Below are 18,736 nucleotides of genomic sequence, written 5' to 3' on the forward strand. Positions count from 1 at the left end.
ACCTCGGAGGCCGTAGGCCAAAGACACGACCACCGCGGGCCTAGCCGTCCTATTTGGGAAAGGGCGTGGTTTGTTCGTTAGTCGTGGTTTGATTGTGGCTTGTGAGTGAGTTGCGAGTGATTCTTGTATCGAACGCGTTTGTAAAGCCTCGCATCCGGTTTTAGTTTGATTGTAGTAGGATAAGCCGTAGCTAGGTTTTTGGTAAAGGGTAACCCGCACTTGTATTCCATTTCCTTGGGATTTTTGCGCCGGGGTCCTGTCCGGTCGGGTAGACCTTGTATTTAATTTGCTAGGATTTTTGGTTTATAGATTACCTCAAGGAGACTTGGGAACTAGGACTCGTGCTTGGTTCGTGCTTTCTAGCCGCAACCGGGTGAGTGCCTAACAATTGGTATCAGAGCTACCTTGGGGTATATTCCGTTGGTTTGAGCACCCGAAGACTGAAGAATCGGCTTCACCAAAGGTAGCTTGTTCGGTTTTCTTGTCAGAGTGCAGATTAGGCAGTGGTTTTCTTGCTGGCATTTCGGTTTTCAATCAGTAGCCAGATTCGGTCTTCTAGTGTTCACGGTTTCCGTATATTAGTGTTGTTCTAGGCTTCGCTTGCTCACCTTTAGCAAGTGTAGGGCTGTACGCCTTGTACACCCGAGGGTAGCCAAGCTTGAGGTGCGTCGCCGAGACACCAGGCGGGTGTGGCGATTTAGGCTCCTTGAGCCCGGCCGAGAGCGAAGCGGGACTGCCGAGGCGCTAAGGCGTAGTGCGGCAGTAGGCGGGCCAACCCGACTCCCTTGCCTTAGAACGCACGCGGCATCAGCGGCAGCGGCAGCGTGCAGAGGGCAGATTCAATCTAGATAGGCCAGCATAGCTTAAGAGTGGCAGTGTTTCAGTTTTGGGAAAAGTAGGTCAGCGTAGTTTAGGTATCGTTACAGTGTTGCCTTGGCGGTTTCAAGCCATCCAAATGGCCAAATCCAAGAAGAACCTCAACGTTGAGGAAGGCACCGCCGATGAGGGCCAAACTGAGGCACCTCATCCCTCTGAATCCGTAGAGATTCAAGAACCCCTTGCCGGTCGCATCCTACAACTAGAGCGGGACTTTAACCGCTGGAAAAGAGAGATGCACAACATGGACCAGCAACGTAGAAATGAGGCCGTCCGTCGAGAGGAAGAACAACAACGTGAAACCAATGAGATGAAGGGCATGCTTAAAGCGATTACAGCCCACCTCAACATTGGTACAGATCGACCCACCTCGGACCCCTCCACATCAGGTCGAGACAAGGGCAAGGGCAGATATGTGGAAGCGGATACGCATGACGCTTCACATTTAGGCACCCCTCGTGAAGGTGCCGGAAGGGGCAGAATGCACCCACCGCCGGATCGCACTCAACAAGAGATGCGAGGTTCCTTCCAACAGCAACGCATTGGCAATCATAGCCAAAGCCGAAGCTTTTATGGCTCGGAAGGAGAGGAGGGTGAATCTCCTCAAAGAGAACGAAGAAGAACCAACTCTCGTCAAGAAGAAAGAAGAACCCCCACGGTTAGATACGAGTTTCCGAAGTTTAATGGGGAAGGTCTAAGAGAGTGGCTCTTCATGGCAGAGCGTTACTTTGTTTGCCATCGTATCCCGGATGAGGAATGGATAGAGATAGCGGCCGCCAATACCACAGGCGAAGCCACTACCCAATATCTCTGGTTTGACCATAAAACTAGAGATCCAACTTGGGAGAAGTTCAAAGCGAGCTTCCAACTCCGATTCGGTGACTCCACCTATTTGGACTACGACGAAGACTTGAAGAAGTTAGTCCAAAGAACGACCGTGCCAGCCTACCACAAAGAGTTCATCCGTTTGGCTAGCCGAGTCCAATGGACCGAGAAGGCGCTTATTGGAGCCTTCAAGGGTGGATTAAAACAAGAGGTTGTCCTCGAAATGAAAGTCCAGAACTATGACACCCTCGAAGAATGTTTTGCCATGGCGCGAATATGTGAGGAGCGCCTAGAGGAGAAGCGAGCCCTAAAAAGGACTCGCAAATTTGACAAGCAGAAGAAGAAACCAGCGTTCTCTTCTAGCTCACGGCCCAGGGGTAATGAATCAACTCCCTACCCACCTCGACGGGAGTTCAGGGCCGATACAAGATCTGGTAGGAACCCCCCTACCCGCTATCTCACACCGAAGCAAATTGAAGAGTATAGACGAAAAGGCTTATGCTATCGTTGTGAGGCCAAATGGGATAAGAACCATCAATGCAAATCCTTCTTCCATGTAATGGTGGTCAGTGATCCCGAATACAGCAACAGCTCGGATAGTGACTCATCCTCGAGTTCACCTTCCAGCTCTAGCTCCTCTTCTGAGGAAGAGGAGAGAACAAGGAGAAAGGCCAAGAGGCCGGAAAAGGCAGAAACGAAGAAAGAAGAGGCTCCAAAAGCCGAAGGCAAACCCGAAGAGGGTGAGTCTCTTCACACCATGCAAGACCCCCACAAGCCCAACGCCATGCGAGTATTTGGGCGTATCAACGGGCAAAAAGTTTTGATTTTGCTTGATTGTGGAGCAACGAACAACTTCCTAACCGAGGAAGCGGCTCAAAGATGCAATGTTGCCTTGCAACCAAGTAAACCCCAAACGATTGTCGTGGGAGGGGGCCACCGGCTGAAGTGCATGCACGAGGTTAAGGACATGGAGGTCACCATCAAGAAACGCACCTTCAAAGTTGACTCGTTGGTCATACCCTTGGATGGAGTCGACTTAGTCCTAGGCATGTCTTGGTTCTTATCGTGGAAAGATATCCACTGGGACGTCAAGAATTTCTCTATGACGTTCATTCCAGAGCTTGATGGGGAGCCCATCACGTTGCAAGGACTAGCCAGCATGACAAGTCCTAAGGCCGCCCTGCGTTGCCTCGACCAGGAGCAGCCCGCTTGCTGGGTCCTTACGCTAGCTACAGATGTTCCGGGATCGGATGAGACGATTGAAGAACCGATCCCACCCTCAATTCAGAATGTATTGAATGAGTTCCCGGAAATATTTGCGGAACCAAAAAGCCTACCTCCTCAAAGGGCCTATGACCACCGCATAGTACTCACGCAAGGAGCGGAGCCTGTAAACGTCAGGCCTTATCGGTATGGGTATAGTCAGAAGGCGGAAATTGAACGCCTCGTAAAAGAGATGCTCCATGATGGTATCATCCGTCCGAGCTGTAGTCTGTTCTCTTCCCCAGTCCTTTTGGTGAAGAAGAAAGACAACACATGGAGATTTTGTATAGACTACAGAGCATTGAACGAGGTAACCGTCAAGGATCGGCACCCAATACCGGTCATAGATGAGTTGTTGGATGAGCTCGCCGGCGCCACAATCTTTTCAAAGATAGACCTTCGCGCTGGCTATCATCAAATAAGAATGCAAGGCGAAGATATATTAAAGACTGCTTTCCGTACGCACGATGGGCATTACGAATTCTTAGTAATGCCATTTGGTTTAACAAACGCACCAGCCACCTTTCAGAGGTGCATGAACGACGTGTTTCGAGAGCACCTACGCAGTTTTATCTTGGTCTTCTTTGACGACATCCTCATCTACAGCCAGAGTGAGGAAAAGCATCGGGAACACTTGAGCATAACGCTAAGCATATTGAAGGAACATCAGCTTTTTGCGAAGATGTCCAAGTGTAGCTTTGGACAATCTTCCATAGGGTATCTCGGGCACATTGTGTCGCGAGAAGGGGTTCGGGCAGACCCCGAAAAATTGCAAGCCATGGAGAAATGGCCACTGCCCAAAGATCTAAAGGGTCTACGAGGCTTCCTTGGACTCACAGGGTACTACAGGAGGTTTATACAAGGATATGGAATTATCGCACAACCTCTAACCCAAATGCTAAAAAAGGGAGCTTTTCAGTGGACAGAGAAATCTAAGGTCGCATTTGACAAACTCAAATCGGCCTTGATGACCGCTCCAGTTTTGACACTCCCCGACTTCACTAAGACCTTTACCATTGAAACCGATGCATGTGAAGTTGGCGTTGGGGCCGTACTCGGCCAAGAGGGTCATCCCATCGCATACATGTCGAAGGCCCTAACCAGTAGGGCGAAACCTCTCTCAACGTATGAGAAGGAATTGCTTGCCATTGTAATTGCGGTGGAGAAATGGCGTCCCTATCTGATTGGACGCAGATTCATAGTAAGGACCGATCAGAATAGTTTGAGATACATGCTTAAGCAACGTGTATCCACCCCCACACAACAACGCTGGTTAGCTAAGCTTTTGGGGTACGATTTCGAGATCGAATACAAGAAAGGTCCTGAAAATAAGGCAGCGGATTCCCTATCACGCCTTACCGAACAATTCATGACACTGTCAGTGGTGGAAACCAACTTATGGGTACGATTGGCCAACGATCAAGATAATGACCAATCGACCAAATTACTTAAGGCTGCAGAAAAGCAGAATCCGGGTTCCATCCCTTTACATTCGGTAAAAGGGGATCTTCTTTTTAGGAAGGGTCGGGCTGTTGTCCCTCCTAATTCAGAGCTGAAACAAGAGCTTCTGCAGCACTTCCATGACTCGCCTGCTGCAGGACACGAAGGGGTCGCTAAGACCGTGAGTAGAGTCAAGGCCCAGTTCTGGTGGCGAGGACTGAAGGCCGATGTGCAAAGATACATCCGTCAGTGCAAGATTTGCCAAAGGGAGAAATACGAGGCAATCAAGCCTCCAAGTCACCTAAATCCACTCCCAATTCCTACAAGACCATGGACGGATATCACCATGGATTTCATTGATGCTATGCCTCGCTCAGAAGGAAAAGAGGCAATACTAGTTGTGGTTGATAGGCTGTCTAAATACAGCCACTTTGCACCATTGCCACGACTGTACCAAGGGCCAATGGTGGCTCACGTCTTCCAGGAGTACGTTGGAAAACTCCACGGGATGCCTCAGACGATCATCTGCGACAGAGACTCTACTTTCATGAGCGCGTTCTGGAAAGAGTATATGAAGACGTTAGGTACAGAACTTCGGTTCAGCACTGCCCATCACCCGCAAACCGACGGGCAAAGCGAGATTGTGAATCGGTCTCTCGAGACTTATCTCAGATGCTTCGCGGGAGAAAGACCTAATTCATGGGTCAAATACTTACCCTGGGCCGAGTGGTCTTACAACACGAGTTGGCACTCGTCGGTAGGGATGACTCCCTATGAGGCAGTCTACGGTTTTCCACCTCCGGCCATTCCAACTTATGAAGGAGGTAGCACCTTAGAGGATAATGTGGACTGCGAACTGCGCACCAGAGAGGAGGTCCTTAACTCCTTAAAACAGAATTTGATTAAAGCGCAGAATCGAATGAAGCAAGTCTACGATAAAGGTAGACAAGACCGAGCATTCGAAGAAGGGCAGTACGTATGGTTGAAGAGGCTTCCTCTGAAGCAGAAGTCTCTAATGGGGCAGCCATACTCGAAACTTCTGCCGCGTTACTATGGGCCATATCCCATATTACAGAAAGTCGGCAAGGCCGCATACCGATTGGGATTGCCCATTGAGGCACAAGTCCACCCTGTGTTTCATATCTCTCGCTTGAAACCACATCAAGGCGAGATACCGACTACCGTGGAACATGTGCCGGACCAGTTGCCGACGCCTTACAGAATTTTAAAGCACAGATATACAAGAAGGCAAGGCAGAACAAGGCATGAAGTATTGGTCGAGTGGGAAGGCCCCGACCAAGGAACCTCTTGGGAGGAATTTGGGTCAGTTGCTCATCGTTTTCCCTCTTCCAGCGCTCGAGGACAAGCGCAAGGTAGGGAGGGGGAATCTGTTACGGACCTACCAGATGGTCCAGACCCAGGCGAGGCCGAACAGCCCGAGCCAAGCATTAGGCGTAGAAGAGCGTCAGATTTGTGGGCTCGGTCCTTGCATCAGTTAGCCGAGGAAACTCCCAAGGAGGCTAACGACGCACCAGGTCAGGTTGCAGTGGGAGGAGCGGGAGGAGCAGCCAAGTCCGCAACGGTGCTCGAACAGGATGAACCTCAGGGTCACACTGAACCAGTTGTAGAACTCACCGAGCGTAGGCTAGACGCACCCAAATCGAGTTCGACTTTCTCAACCCGCGAGGTCGTCTAAGACCAAAGGTCTTAAGCGAATGGCTCGGTCAACCAGACCGAGCCCTTATACTCCAAATGCGAAGTGAGGGCGCTTACCCTCACGAGGTCCCCCTCCTTGGGCTCGCAAGGTTCAAGGAGTCGTTTAGCACTTAGGCGTTTATTTTAACTTTAGTACTTAGCTTTTGTTAACTCGTTTTTACTTGGCGCCTTTGAGATTCGAAGTCAAGACCTAAGCCGGCGGGTTGTGCCGAGCGCCTTGAGCTTTTTAGATTTTGGATTGGGATCCGCGCGTGATAATCCCGGATCACTTTCTCTTTGTATATATTGTATTGGATCCTTTGTAATTGTATCTAAGAAATCATATTTTGGCTCATTTGCGAGTTTCGGCTCTCTCTCCTCACCGAGGAATCCATCTCTTCGACCCCCTCTCTCTACCCGAGTTAGGAGCGTCTCCACCCATCGAATCCCCTTGCCCCCGTCGTCCGTGTTGACCTCGGCCTCAAGGAAGACAAACCAGGCGGATCCCTTCCCACCGACGGTGATCCCTCCTCGTCCACGCTTGCCTCTACGAAGAAGATCAACAGCCCGAACATTGGTGCCTTCCCCTTGAACACGAAGGAGAAGAAAGGCTGAGTTCGGCACAAGAGAAGATCGAAGTCCCCAAGGCTTCGATTCGACGGCTTAACAAGGTTAGTACTCGGATCATTGAACTCTTCCATTCGGCTTGGAGTTGTTCGCTTCCGGAGCCTCACCCGCGACCTAGGCCCCTTGCTCGGCATACCCGAGTGACTGGTTTGAGGATCTACGGTGCCCCTCCCTTGGTGCACTCTCTTCCCCGCTTGGAATCGGTTTTCTATCCGTAGGAACCAACCCAAGCCACCCCTCACGGTACACGACGGCTGCCTCAACAAAAAGATCACTTCCACCGTCGGCTCCAAATTGAAGTTGGCAAGAAATCCAGCGGCTTGAAGGACTCAAAATCACGGTTCAATATCGAGGTTTGGGCCTCTAAACCACTTCATTGGAATCGCCTCTTCGTGCTGATCAACATAGTCAAATTTGGGCAAATTCGGCCCGTGAGAAGATAGAAATCGCCTCGGCCGGAATTCTGGTCGGAGCTAAGATGCCGCTGCAACTTCCGGCGTCACCCATTGTTCCCGGCGTGAAGGACAGTCCTGCCCCTCCGCCACCGACGGCCCCTGCAGATTCGAGAAGGGCACCAGCGTCATTGGGACGAGGAGCTAACCCTAGCCGCGGCGCGTGAAGAAACGCGTCTCCCTTGGCCGCCGGTCCCGAATTGGTAAGTCTTCCTACCGCGCATCTTGGCCCTCCGTTTCCACACGTGTCCCTCATCTGTCAACCCGCGTCATACCCTGTCCTCGTAGCCTGCCATGTGTCCTCTCCAGCTAACCTAGTCCCCTCCGAGAATCCCTCTTGGATCACGAGCTCCCAGCTCGCACTTGTCACCTTCGCCACCTTCCTTTTTGGCATATTTTCCTTTGCGTCAAACCCTAACGCCTCAGCCCTCCATCGCGCCACCTGTCCGCATCCCAGCCATCTCGTGTCCAGTCATCATCCTACGTGTCTGCCACCTGTCCCACTAGGTCCCACTTGGAGTCTCGCCCAGTCCACGCAGCTGCCACCTCACCTAACCGCGTGCCACCTACACCCGAGCGTTTTGGCAAGTCCCACGCCGCGCGCTCCCCCTTCCCGTTTTCTCGCCTACCTCCTCTACCTTCATCTCAACCCTAATCCGCAGCTTATCTCCACCGTTCCTTGCCTCCACGTGTCACCCAACCACTGGAGAGAGAGACTCGAAGAATCTCGAGTGCCACCTCCTTGATTGCCTAATCTCCTTAGCAATCAAGCTCGATCTCTTCCTACCTTCTAGGAAAGTGATCGCCACCTTCCTCTTACTCGCTAGCCTTTCCCCTAGCGAGCTACCCTTGACCGTTGATCTCGCCACGTGGCAAGACCCGACGCACTCACTTGGCTAGACCGCCAAGACCGAGCCCACCTAGCTAGGTCAACCTCACGCGTCATCCAACCTAGGAGTTCACTACCCACATTTGAACCGAACCCACTTGACCTTAGGACTTAGTCAACCCTCTGACTTTCCGTCTTAGCCCACTAGGTCAACCCTCCAGTTTGACCTAACCCTAGTCATCTCGAGCCTACCTCGAGATTGACCGAACCCACTTCACCCGGACCCATCACTTGGTCCAGTAGTCAACCTACCTTCTAGAACCCACTATCGCACTCGGTCTCTCTTGACCAACTTCCCCGAGCTTAGGCTCAGCCCTAGCCAAACCGCATTGGCCTACCAACGTAGTTAGAAACCCTAACATCCCTCCTAAACCTCATCTCCCCCCTCGGCCTACCCCTACCTTAACCTCCCTTAACCAGACCGACACTACCCTACTAGAGCCCAGTCGTTGCCGAGCCCAGCCAGCCTTAGTTAGGATTAGGCATAGCTGTTCCGTCGGCCACCCTCGTGGTCGACTCTCTTCCGTCGGCACCCAGCCGACGCCCGTGGCCGAGCCACACCCGAAGGAAGGCAGGTAGGCGTTGCCGCTTCCGGCACTCGCCCCCCTCGTCACTCTGTCGGAGTACGTGTAGCAGCAGCAGCGGCACCGGCGCACTCAGACGCGCGCTTCCCGCCGTCCTTCCGTCTACGCCGTCGAGACCCGTCTCGTGGCCAGCGTCGGCCGAGCCACCTTGGCCGACTCTCTCTCTACGCCAGCATCGTCGGCGTCCAGCGGCAGACAGGCCGTGCGCTCCCCGCCGGTCTCCAGCCCGTGCAGCAAGCTCCGAGGAGGCTCGCCTCAAGCGGACTTCTTCGATCCGTAGCTGCAATATCCGAGGCACGGTCTTAGCCTCGGATCCCTCTCGGACAGCCAAGATATCACCTTGGCCGGTATCATCTCCTTAACCCCCTTGTAGTTTCGGGTGGGAGTATTTGCTTTTGCATTAGGGACTTGTTAGTTTGCTTGATTTCCTGTTTTAGCCCGGGCTTAGACCCATCGTCCGTCTCGTGGTACCTCGGAGGCCGTAGGCCAAAGACACGACCACCGCGGGCCTAGCCGTCCTATTTGGGAAAGGGCGTGGTTTGTTCGTTAGTCGTGGTTTGATTGTGGCTTGTGAGTGAGTTGCGAGTGATTCTTGTATCGAACGCGTTTGTAAAGCCTCGCATCCGGTTTTAGTTTGATTGTAGTAGGATAAGCCGTAGCTAGGTTTTTGGTAAAGGGTAACCCGCACTTGTATTCCATTTCCTTGGGATTTTTGCACCGGGGTCCTGTCCGGCCGGGTAGACCTTGTATTTAATTTGCTAGGATTTTTTGGTTTATAGATTACCTCAAGGAGACTTGGGAACTAGGACTCGTGCTTGGTTCGCGCTTTCTAGCCGCAACCGGGTGAGTGCCTAACAGAGGCCCCGGCCACAAAAGAACCGATAGCTACCGACGGTCAATCATCGTTTTGTTTTCGACATCACTGCGGACGACGTTTTAGGAAGAACAGCATTAAAAAACTGCCCACCGACGCCCGAAACGTACTGAGAATCCATAAAGCCGACGTAACGACATAAATAACTAACGATCAGCACAAAAGCTGAGAGGCCAAAAGCCGCACGCCCAAGCCCTCCGCACACCATGCGGATGGGCTGCGTTAATGTCCTTAACAAGACGGCGTTCCACCAAAGCGGCAGCAATACAGAGACCAAACGTAGGGGCAAAACAAACTTAGCGTCAACCACACCAATATAACAAGCACATCACCCAAACGGTTCATGGCAAACCAAAACAGCCATGACGCCGATGGGAGACGCAGCCAACGCCACTCATGCGCCAAGACATCAGGCGCTTCCCAACGGCCGCCTTCACGCCGGCATAGCCATGCGGACAAGCGGAACTTGGGAGGCGCATAATGTTGAAACGCGAGATAGATTCTCGATCAAACCGAACCGTCGTGGAACAACCGATAAAAACAAGCAAGAAGCAAACAGCAAAGGCAACGGGGATCCGTCAAACCGAGCATCAATCTCCTACGCAGGTGATTTGGGCGATCGCTCCCGGGTAAAAGGGGCTAACGCGAAAATCACCTAGTCTACCATAAATGTTCCAGACCATTCGTGAATCCACTTGTGTACCTGATCCGGTCCCAAAGGACACCGCAGGCGCTGTCGGGGAACAGCAAGCACTGCAGGCCGAGGGCCAGGCAGGGAAGGACACGTTGCATAGCACCTGCCAAACAAAGGCCTTGACAGCAGTCGAAGGCCGAGAAGAAGGCTGTTACGGACCTACCCAGCGGTCCAGACCCAGCAGAGGCCGAGCCAGCGGAATCTAGTCGAAGGAAGCGCAAGGCTTCCGACTTGTGGGCTCGTTCTCTTCAGTGCATCAAGTCCAGTCCCAAGGAGATGCAAGAAGCACCAGAGATAGTTGCAGCGGGAGGAGTGGGTGGAGCAACTAGGTCATCAACGGTGCTCAAGCAGGTTCGGTCTCAGGGTGACTTAGACTCCAGTTTAGGGCTCGTCAAGCTAGAAGCGTCCCACCCAAACGAGTCCACTTCACGCGACCCTTGAGACGTCCTAAGATCCAAGTCTTAGGTAAACGGCTCGGTCAAACCTGACCAAGCTCTTGAGTCAACAAACCGAAGTGAGGGCGGGTCCCCTCACAAGGTCCCCACCCTGGGTTCAAAAGATCCAGGGGCTCGAACCTTTCCTTTGCGCGTGGGCACTAGGCCCGTTTTGCTTTATGAATAACGAGTAAATAAAATTAGTCTTAGGCTTGTTAATATTAGGATTCGAGGTAGGAACCTAGCCTAGCGGGTTGTGCTTGGCGTTTTGGATTTGGGTCTTGGGTAGAGGGTGAGATCTGGATTGTAGACTCGCTCAAATAGGATTAGTATAAATTTATTTGGATCAATGTATTTGGGATCAAAAATTAAGGAAATTAAGGCATTTTGCGCAAGGCGCTCTCTCTCCTCCGTGCGAGGTTTGGCTCTCCCTCCTCAGTCTCGAGGAACTCTGATTCTGAAATCAAAGCACAACTCCAGCCCGAGCGTTCGAGTGTGTGCCCTCTCATCCCCTCGCACCCCCTTCTACCGTGGCGTTTCTTCCTCCTTGAAGAACTCGTAGTACCGGCGGTGAACCAGCCAGCGCTCGAGTTGGAAGGCTTGCGGCGGATCTTCTTCCTCACCGGCGAAGGTCCCTCCCTTGTCCCCGGCTTTCTCCCCATCGAAACAGCATATCAGCAGCGTCCTGCACCTTCCTCACGGTCACGGTGAAGTTGAGAGGCAGACCTTGCAGCAGGGAAGATTGAGTCCATTGTTGGATTCAATATCGACGGTGAAAGGTTAGTAGTTTGGTTTCAAAGCTTTCTCCCAGTTGATTAGAGTCTCGATCTAGGGGAGAGCACTCCCAAGTTCACGTTCTTCTCTCGGCCTACCCGAGAGCAGATCTTGAGATTCTTCGGTGAAGACTCTTTCTAGATGTGATTCAATCTATTTTGAGGAAGTAATGTTACCGACGACTTAACCGCGCCCAAGTTCGTGTTGGCGATTGAGGAAACGGCCACGAGTTCGAGTTAGATTCTACGGCCTGTTTCTGTCAACCTGCCCCTTGGTATAGCAGAGTCATCTCTGTTGTATTGAGAGTTTTATCCGTGGAATATCATCATTCGGACGTTAGCTGGAAGCGCTAGCCTCCAAGCATCGTATTGGTGTATTCCGTGCCCCATCCGACGGTGGAATAGAGAGTTCGGTAGCTAGCCAAAATTCTGCTGTTTCTCCGATCATTCCTGCACTTCCCGGCCGGCTCGTGATCCCAGGTGTGAAGGGTCGAAATTGCCCTTACTCTGGAGAAAGCCCTAGTGAAGACGTCGAGGGCACCTTGGACAACTTGGAAGGCGTCGCTCAAACCGCGCCACTCATCGCGCCAAGCTCGAACCCATTTGACTTCGGCTGAACCAGGTAAGTTTAATCTTCACCCTTAATCCTGCCACGTGTCGTCCATCCAAGTCATCTTCCTCAGCCCCAACAATCAGTTAATTTTCTTAAGTGTCCCACTTCGAGTAGTTTAGGTAAGTGGCCCTAGTTCGTAGGTTCTTACTCGCCACCTCGCCCCACTTTACTTGTTGCTTGGTCTTCTCCCTTATCGCATGAAGTTGTGGCCTTACATCTGGCCACGTGTCAAGATCTGAAGGACCACGACCTAGCACCCCCCTCCACCTCGCGAAGCCACTTTTCACTTAGTCCTCGCGTCTTGCCACCTCGCATTTTGCTTTTCCCCCACTTAGCGCACCATTCCCCCCAACTCGCGCCCCTCTTCCTAAACTTTAGGAAAAGCACCCTAGGACTCGCTCCTCTCTTGGCCACCTCTCCACCTCGCCCAACCGCAGCTAGTCTCCACCCTTGATCTGTCCACGTGTCGCCATCTCCCCCTCTTCGAGAATCCACTAAGCCTCATCGCTTAGTTCTCCTCTTCCTTGTAATCTCGTCCAGGTTCATTCCCCTTAGCTTTAGGGAAATCAACCGTACATCGTGCCAAGTGGCACGCATCCAACCCCTTATATACTCAACTTAACCCATTTGGTCCTAACCCAGCTAGACCTTGACCGGACCTAACCTAGTCAACCTCTTCTCGGTCTTGACCCAATTTGACTGAACCTGACCTGACCTAGCCTAGCAGGAACTCGGTCAAACCCGAGCCACCTTAGGTTGACCCAGTTGACTCGAGCTTACCTCGAGTGTCCCGTTGACCAGACCCAGCCGAGTTCACTTGTGATTTCTCTTCTTCTCCAGCCAGCTCGCTAAGTCCCAACACCTGAGCCTTGCCTTAGCCTCCTTTTCTTCCTCTTCTACCTATCGGCTTAGCCCACCTTGTAGCTAGGTTAACCCTCTTCCGCACCTAAGCCCTGTTCCCTCTGACCTACCCGAGCCCTTAACCTCACTTCACTGAACTAGCCTACCTGGAGAGCCCCGCCTGTCCAAGCTAACCCGACCTTAGCTAGGGACTAGGAACAGCCGGAGACGCTAGCCGCTCGCTAGCCGTCGTCGGCCAGCTCCTCGGCCACCCGCGCCGTCGTCGGCACTCTTTGTCGACAACCGTGGCCGAGCCACTTCCAGCGCCAGGTAGGTAGGCACTGCCGCAAGGCTTTCGCCCCCCTCGGCCGTGCCGCAACCCACAGGCGCAACTCAGGCGACAGGCGGTCGCCTCCTCCTTCCGTCAGCACCGCGGCATCCAGCCCGCGCCTTAGGCGACAGGTGGTCGTGCAATCTCGTCGGCACTCTGCCTGTCTGTCCGCCCCCGACAGCAAGCCCGTCTCGGCTATTCGTCCGCAGGTTCACCCACAACAGCAGGCGGCGGTTTTCGGCAGCGTACTGTCAGTCAGCGCCGACAACAGGCGGCTGTCTCGGCCAGCATTCTGTCCACGCCCGTCCGACAGCAGGAGGCTGTCCAGGCCGCGCGCTTCACGCCGGCCCGTGAGCTGCAATACCCGGGGCTTAGGTATTCTACCCCGTGGTCTCTCGGCACAGCCAAGGCAGCGCCTTGGCCGGTAACGCTCTCCAGCCTTTGTAGATTCAGGGAAGGTGGTAATTCCGTTTTTGCATTAGGATTCCATCTAGTTTGTTTAATTTGCTGTTTTAGCCCAGGCTTCGGCCAAGCTCCTCACTGTGGCACCTCGAGGGCCTTATTGCCCGAGACACGGTCGCAAGGAGCAGACCTACCCATTTGCTTTCGTGGGGTGTGGTTTGTCCGTTAGAGTGGTTTGCATGGTTTGGTGTGTTTGTGAGTGAGTTGAGAGTAATCTTTGTATCGCTCGCGTTTGTACTAGCCGGTAACCCCTGTAGTGGTTTGTAGTAGGATATTCCGTAGTTAGGTTGGGAAACTTAACCCTGTGTAACTCTGTCCTAGGGATTTTTGCGCCGGGGTTTGTCCGGCCGGGTAGATTGTTTGTATTAAGTTTTACTTAGGAATTTTGGTTTTTAGATAGTACTCAAGTCGGTCTTGGCAGTAGGAGCGTCTTGGTTAGGAAATTCTGGCCTAATCGAGACGAGTCCTAACAATTGGTATCAGAGCAACTTGAGACTAGATTTGTCAGTTTGAGCACCCGACCTACGAAGAAATCAGCTTCAGAAGGTAATTCAGAAGGCAGAAGTTCAGAGGTATCAGTTTCGGGTCTTCTTGTCAGGTATTTCGGTTTTCTAAGTCGTTAGAAAAGTATAGGCATCACGACTTCCCACATTATATTGCGTAAGTTCTAGGCTTCGCTTGCTCGATTTTAGCAAGTGTAGGGCTGTACACAACGTACACCCGAGGGCAGCTAAGCTCGAGGCTTGTCGTCGAGACACCAGGCGGGTGTGACGATTTAGGCTTTTTGAAGCCCGGCCGAGAGCGAGGTGAGATTGCCTAGGCGCTAAGGCGTAGCGCGGCTTTAGGCGGGCCAACCCGTCTCCCTTGCCTTAGGACTCACGCGCGGCAGCTCAAACAGTGGCAGCGGCAGCGTGACAGAGTCAGCAGTCTAGGATTAGTGTTAAGAGTGGCAGTTGTGTCAGCATTTGGATTTCAGATAGGTTAGTTTTTGATTTGCAAAATTTAAAATGGGAAAATAAAAAAAGAATGTTAACTCAGATGAGCCCGTGCTTGAGGAGAATCCTCATGACACTCCCGAAGAGGCTCAGCCATCACAGAGAGGCCAAGTGCCCGACTATGCTTTAGGACGCATCCTAAGCATAGAAAAAGAATTATTACAGATGCGTACCGACATGGCTAAGGTAGAGAACTTGAGAAAGAAAGAAATGGACCGTCAAAATGCAGACCGACAAAAAGAAATGGATGAGATACGGACCATGTTCCGTCAAATGTCTACCACCCAAACGCAAGCCATCGTCGCGGAAAGGACCACTCAAGGTCTGAATGCACAGAGAGGGAAAGGTTTGTTAGCAGTACCTGGCTATCAGACCGACACTGAGATCAATCCCAACAACATATCTCACGTTGGGACAAGCACGGAAGGGGGTAGGCTCATGCGTCCCCCACAAGACAGGTACCAACAAGAGCCCTATAGCGAATACTACAGGACTCCTCGTGGCCCACGGATAGGCCAAACTCTTCAAAACCCAATGTACGAATTATCTGATGGTGAAGATGAATCACCCCTTCGCCCAAGGAGAACTCGAAGAGAACCACCTCGTCTAGAAGAAAGACGTACACCATCTGTCAAGTACGACTTTCCAAAATTCAACGGAGAGCACCTCAGAGAGTGGTATTCATGGCAGAACGTTTCTTCATGTGCCATCGTATTCCACAAGAAGAGTGGATAGAAATCGCTACAGCCAACATGACTGGCGAAGCGACGACCCACTATCTATGGTTCGAGCACAAGACAGTCGATCCCACTTGGGAAAAGTACAAGGCTAGCCTACAGCTTCACTTTGGAGAGTCCACGTTCATCGATTATGACGAGGACCTCAAAAATCTAGTCCAAACTTCGAACGTACCCACCTATCAAAAGCAGTTCGAAAGATTAGCTAGCATGGTACAGTGGCCCGAGAAGGCTCTAATAGGAGCATTCGAAGGAGGCCTTCGAAGCGATATCAAACGCGAGATGAAGATACATCGTTTCGATCATCTCGAAGAATGCTTCGCTATGGCCCGACTGTATGAAGAACGGATTGAAGAGAGAAAAGAGGAAAAGCGAGAGAAAAAGGCTCGCAGGGCTGACAAACAGAGGAAGAAACCTTCCTTCTCCTCTGCTTCTCGAACCAAATTCAGAGAGAATAAAGGAAGGGAATTAGTTCCCTACAACAAAGGGAACGAGTTCAGGCCAAACCCACGTCCAGGCCGTGAACTACCTACCCGTTACTTGTCCCCTAAACAAATTGAAGAATACAGGAAGAAAGGCCTGTGTTTCAGATGTGAGGGCAAGTGGGACAAAAATCACCAGTGCAAAGCGCTTTTTAATATAGTGGTGATTGATGAGCCAGAGACCAGCTCTAGCTCCGAAAGCGATTCCTCCTCCAGTTCAGATTCTAGCTCCTCGTCTGATGAGGAAATCCTAGTTAGAAGAAAAGGCAAGAAAATTGAGCCTAAAGAAACGCATCAAGAAGAGACACCGACCAAAGAAGAGAAATCAGAAGAGGTCGAATCTCTTCATTCGATTCAAGACCCCCATAAGGCAAACGCCATACGTGTTTTTGGCCGAATCAATGGCCAAAAAGTCTTAATATTGCTCGACAGCGGAGCCACCAACAACTTCCTTACTGAGGAAGCAGCTGAAAGGTGTAGAATCACTCTCACCGAGAGCAACCCACAAACTATCATCGTGGGAGGGGGACTACGGCTCAAGTGCATTCACGAAGGAAAAGGCCTTGACGTGTCCGTTAAAAAGAAAACTTTTAAAGTTGACTGCCTCGTCATTCCCCTTGAAGGAGTCGACTTAATTTTGGGCATGCCATGGTTTCTAACATGGAAGGATATCCATTGGGATGTAAAGAACTTCGCTATGACTTTCATCCCCGAAGGAGAAGAGGAATCGATAACGATTCAGGGACTCGCCAGCTCCACGCGTCCCAAAACAGCACTAAGGTCCATCCAACATGACCAACCAGCGTGTTGGGTTCTTACATTGGCAACGGATGTACCTTTCTCCGAAGAGAAGGTGGAAGAACCAATTCCACCTATGATTCAATCGGTCTTGGACCGATTTCCAGAGATTTTTGATGAGCCCAAAGGCTTACCGCCAAAAAGGGCTTATGATCATCGAATCGTCCTTGCACAAGGTGCAGAGCCTGTCAACGTGAGGCCATACCGGTATGGGCACAGCCAGAAGGCGGAAATCGAACGCCTAGTCAAAGAGATGCTCGAAAGCGGCATCATCCGACCGAGTTGCAGCCCTTTTTCTTCACCCGTCCTATTAGTGAAGAAAAAAGACAACACTTGGCGGTTCTGTATAGATTACAGGGCGTTAAACGAGGTGACCGTTAAGGATCGGCACCCCATACCGTCATTGACGAGCTACTAGATGAGTTAGCCGGCGCTACTATTTTCTCAAAGATAGATCTCAGAGCCGGATATCATCAAATTCGAATGTTTGACGAAGATGTATTGAAAACTGCGTTCAGAACACACGACGGGCATTATGAATTTTTAGTAATGCCCTTTGGATTAACGAATGCGCCAGCAACATTCCAACGGTGCATGAATGATGTGTTCAGAGCACACCTCAGAGATTTCATCCTCGTATTTTTCGATGATATTCTCATTTATAGCAAAGATGAAGAGCAACATCAACGCCATCTGGAGATTACTCTAGACATCTTGAAAGAGCATCATCTCTTCGCGAAGATGTCCAAATGCAGTTTTGGACAATCTTCAATCGGATACCTCGGACACATTGTGTCTCGAGATGGGGTTCGGGCAGACCCCGAAAAGTTGCAAGCCATGGAGAAATGGCCACTGCCCAAGGACCTCAAGAGTCTGCGAGGTTTCCTAGGATTGACTGGGTATTACAGACGATTTATCCAGGGGTATGGAATCATTGCACAACCCCTTACCCAGATGCTGAAAAAGGGATCCTTCTCGTGGACTGAGAAGTCAAGAGACGCCTTTGAGAAGCTAAAGGCAGCTCTAATGTCAGCCCCGGTACTAACTCTACCCGATTTTACAAAGACATTCACCATCGAAACGGATGCTTGTGAAGTCGGAGTAGGAGCGGTACTTGGGCAAGATAACCACCCCATTGCCTACATGTCAAAAGCCTTAACCAGCAGGGCCAAACCTCTTTCTACATACGAGAAAGAGCTACTCGCTATTGTTATGGCAGTGGAGAAATGGCGTCCATATCTAATTGGACGCAAATTTACGGTCAGGACCGACCAAAATAGCTTAAAGTATATGCTCAAACAACGCGTGTCAACCCCTACCCAGCAAAGATGGCTAGCAAAGCTATTGGGGTATGATTTCGAAATTGAGTATAAAAAGGGTCCTGAAAACAAAGCGGCTGATTCACTTTCCCGCTTGGCTGAACAACTAATGACATTGTCAGTAGTGGAAACGGATATTTGGGATCGGTTAGCAAATGATCAACAGAGTGATGAATCGCTGAGGCTAATCAAAGCTTCGATCCAGCAAAACCCGGGTTCCATTCCCTTCTACTCAGTCAAGGGAAACATTTTGTATAGGAAGGACAAGGCAGTGGTCCCTCCTATCTCTGAGCTTAAGCAGGAATTCCTGCATCATTTTCATGACACTCCAGCCGTAGGTCATGAAGGGGTCGCCAAGACCCTAAGCCGCATCAAAGCTCAGTTTTGGTGGAAAGGTATGAAGGCTGAAGTACAGGCCTATGTAAAGAAGTGTGTAGTGTGCCAGCGAGAGAAGTATGAGGCAATCAAGCCTCCAGGCCATTTGAATCCTCTCCCGGTACCTACAAAACCGTGGACCGACGTAACGATGGATTTCATCGATGCCATGCCTCGATCAGAAGGAAAAGAGGCAGTATTGGTAGTGGTCGATCGGCTCACGAAATATAGCCACTTCGCACCTTTGCCACGGTTGTATCAAGGGCCCCTCGTGGCCAACGTCTACCATGAGTACATAGGAAAGTTGCATGGAATGCCACAGTCCGTCATCTGCGACCGGGACTCAATTTTTCTATGT

The 18,736-nt window shown here is 51.3% G+C and overlaps 1 protein-coding gene across 1 annotated transcript; it reads left to right on the forward strand.

The window, feature by feature from the left end:
* The first annotated feature begins 955 nt into the window (after window positions 1–955).
* On the forward strand, window positions 956–15,402 carry LOC116244923 (uncharacterized). Its single transcript, XM_031616721.1, has 3 exons — window positions 956–3,656; window positions 3,804–5,777; window positions 14,711–15,402. The coding sequence occupies exons 1-3, from the start codon at window positions 956–958 to the stop codon at window positions 15,400–15,402; spliced, it is 5,367 nt and encodes a 1,788-aa protein (XP_031472581.1).
* Window positions 15,403–18,736: the final 3,334 nt, after the last annotated feature.

This window comes from Nymphaea colorata, unplaced genomic scaffold (assembly GCF_008831285.2).
Source record: "Nymphaea colorata isolate Beijing-Zhang1983 unplaced genomic scaffold, ASM883128v2 scaffold0385, whole genome shotgun sequence".
NCBI lineage: Eukaryota > Viridiplantae > Streptophyta > Magnoliopsida > Nymphaeales > Nymphaeaceae > Nymphaea > Nymphaea colorata.

Bases quoted from the DNA above. Each gene is read 5' to 3' on its own strand.
- LOC116244923 (XM_031616721.1), top strand. From the start codon at position 956: ATGGCCAAATCCAAGAAGAACCTCAACGTTGAGGAAGGCACCGCCGAT. The intron at 3,657-3,803 runs GTAGCTTTGGAC...TTGGACTCACAG, and splicing joins TTTTGCGAAGATGTCCAAGT to GGTACTACAGGAGGTTTATA. The intron at 5,778-14,710 runs GTAGGGAGGGGG...ATGTTAACTCAG, and splicing joins CGCTCGAGGACAAGCGCAAG to ATGAGCCCGTGCTTGAGGAG.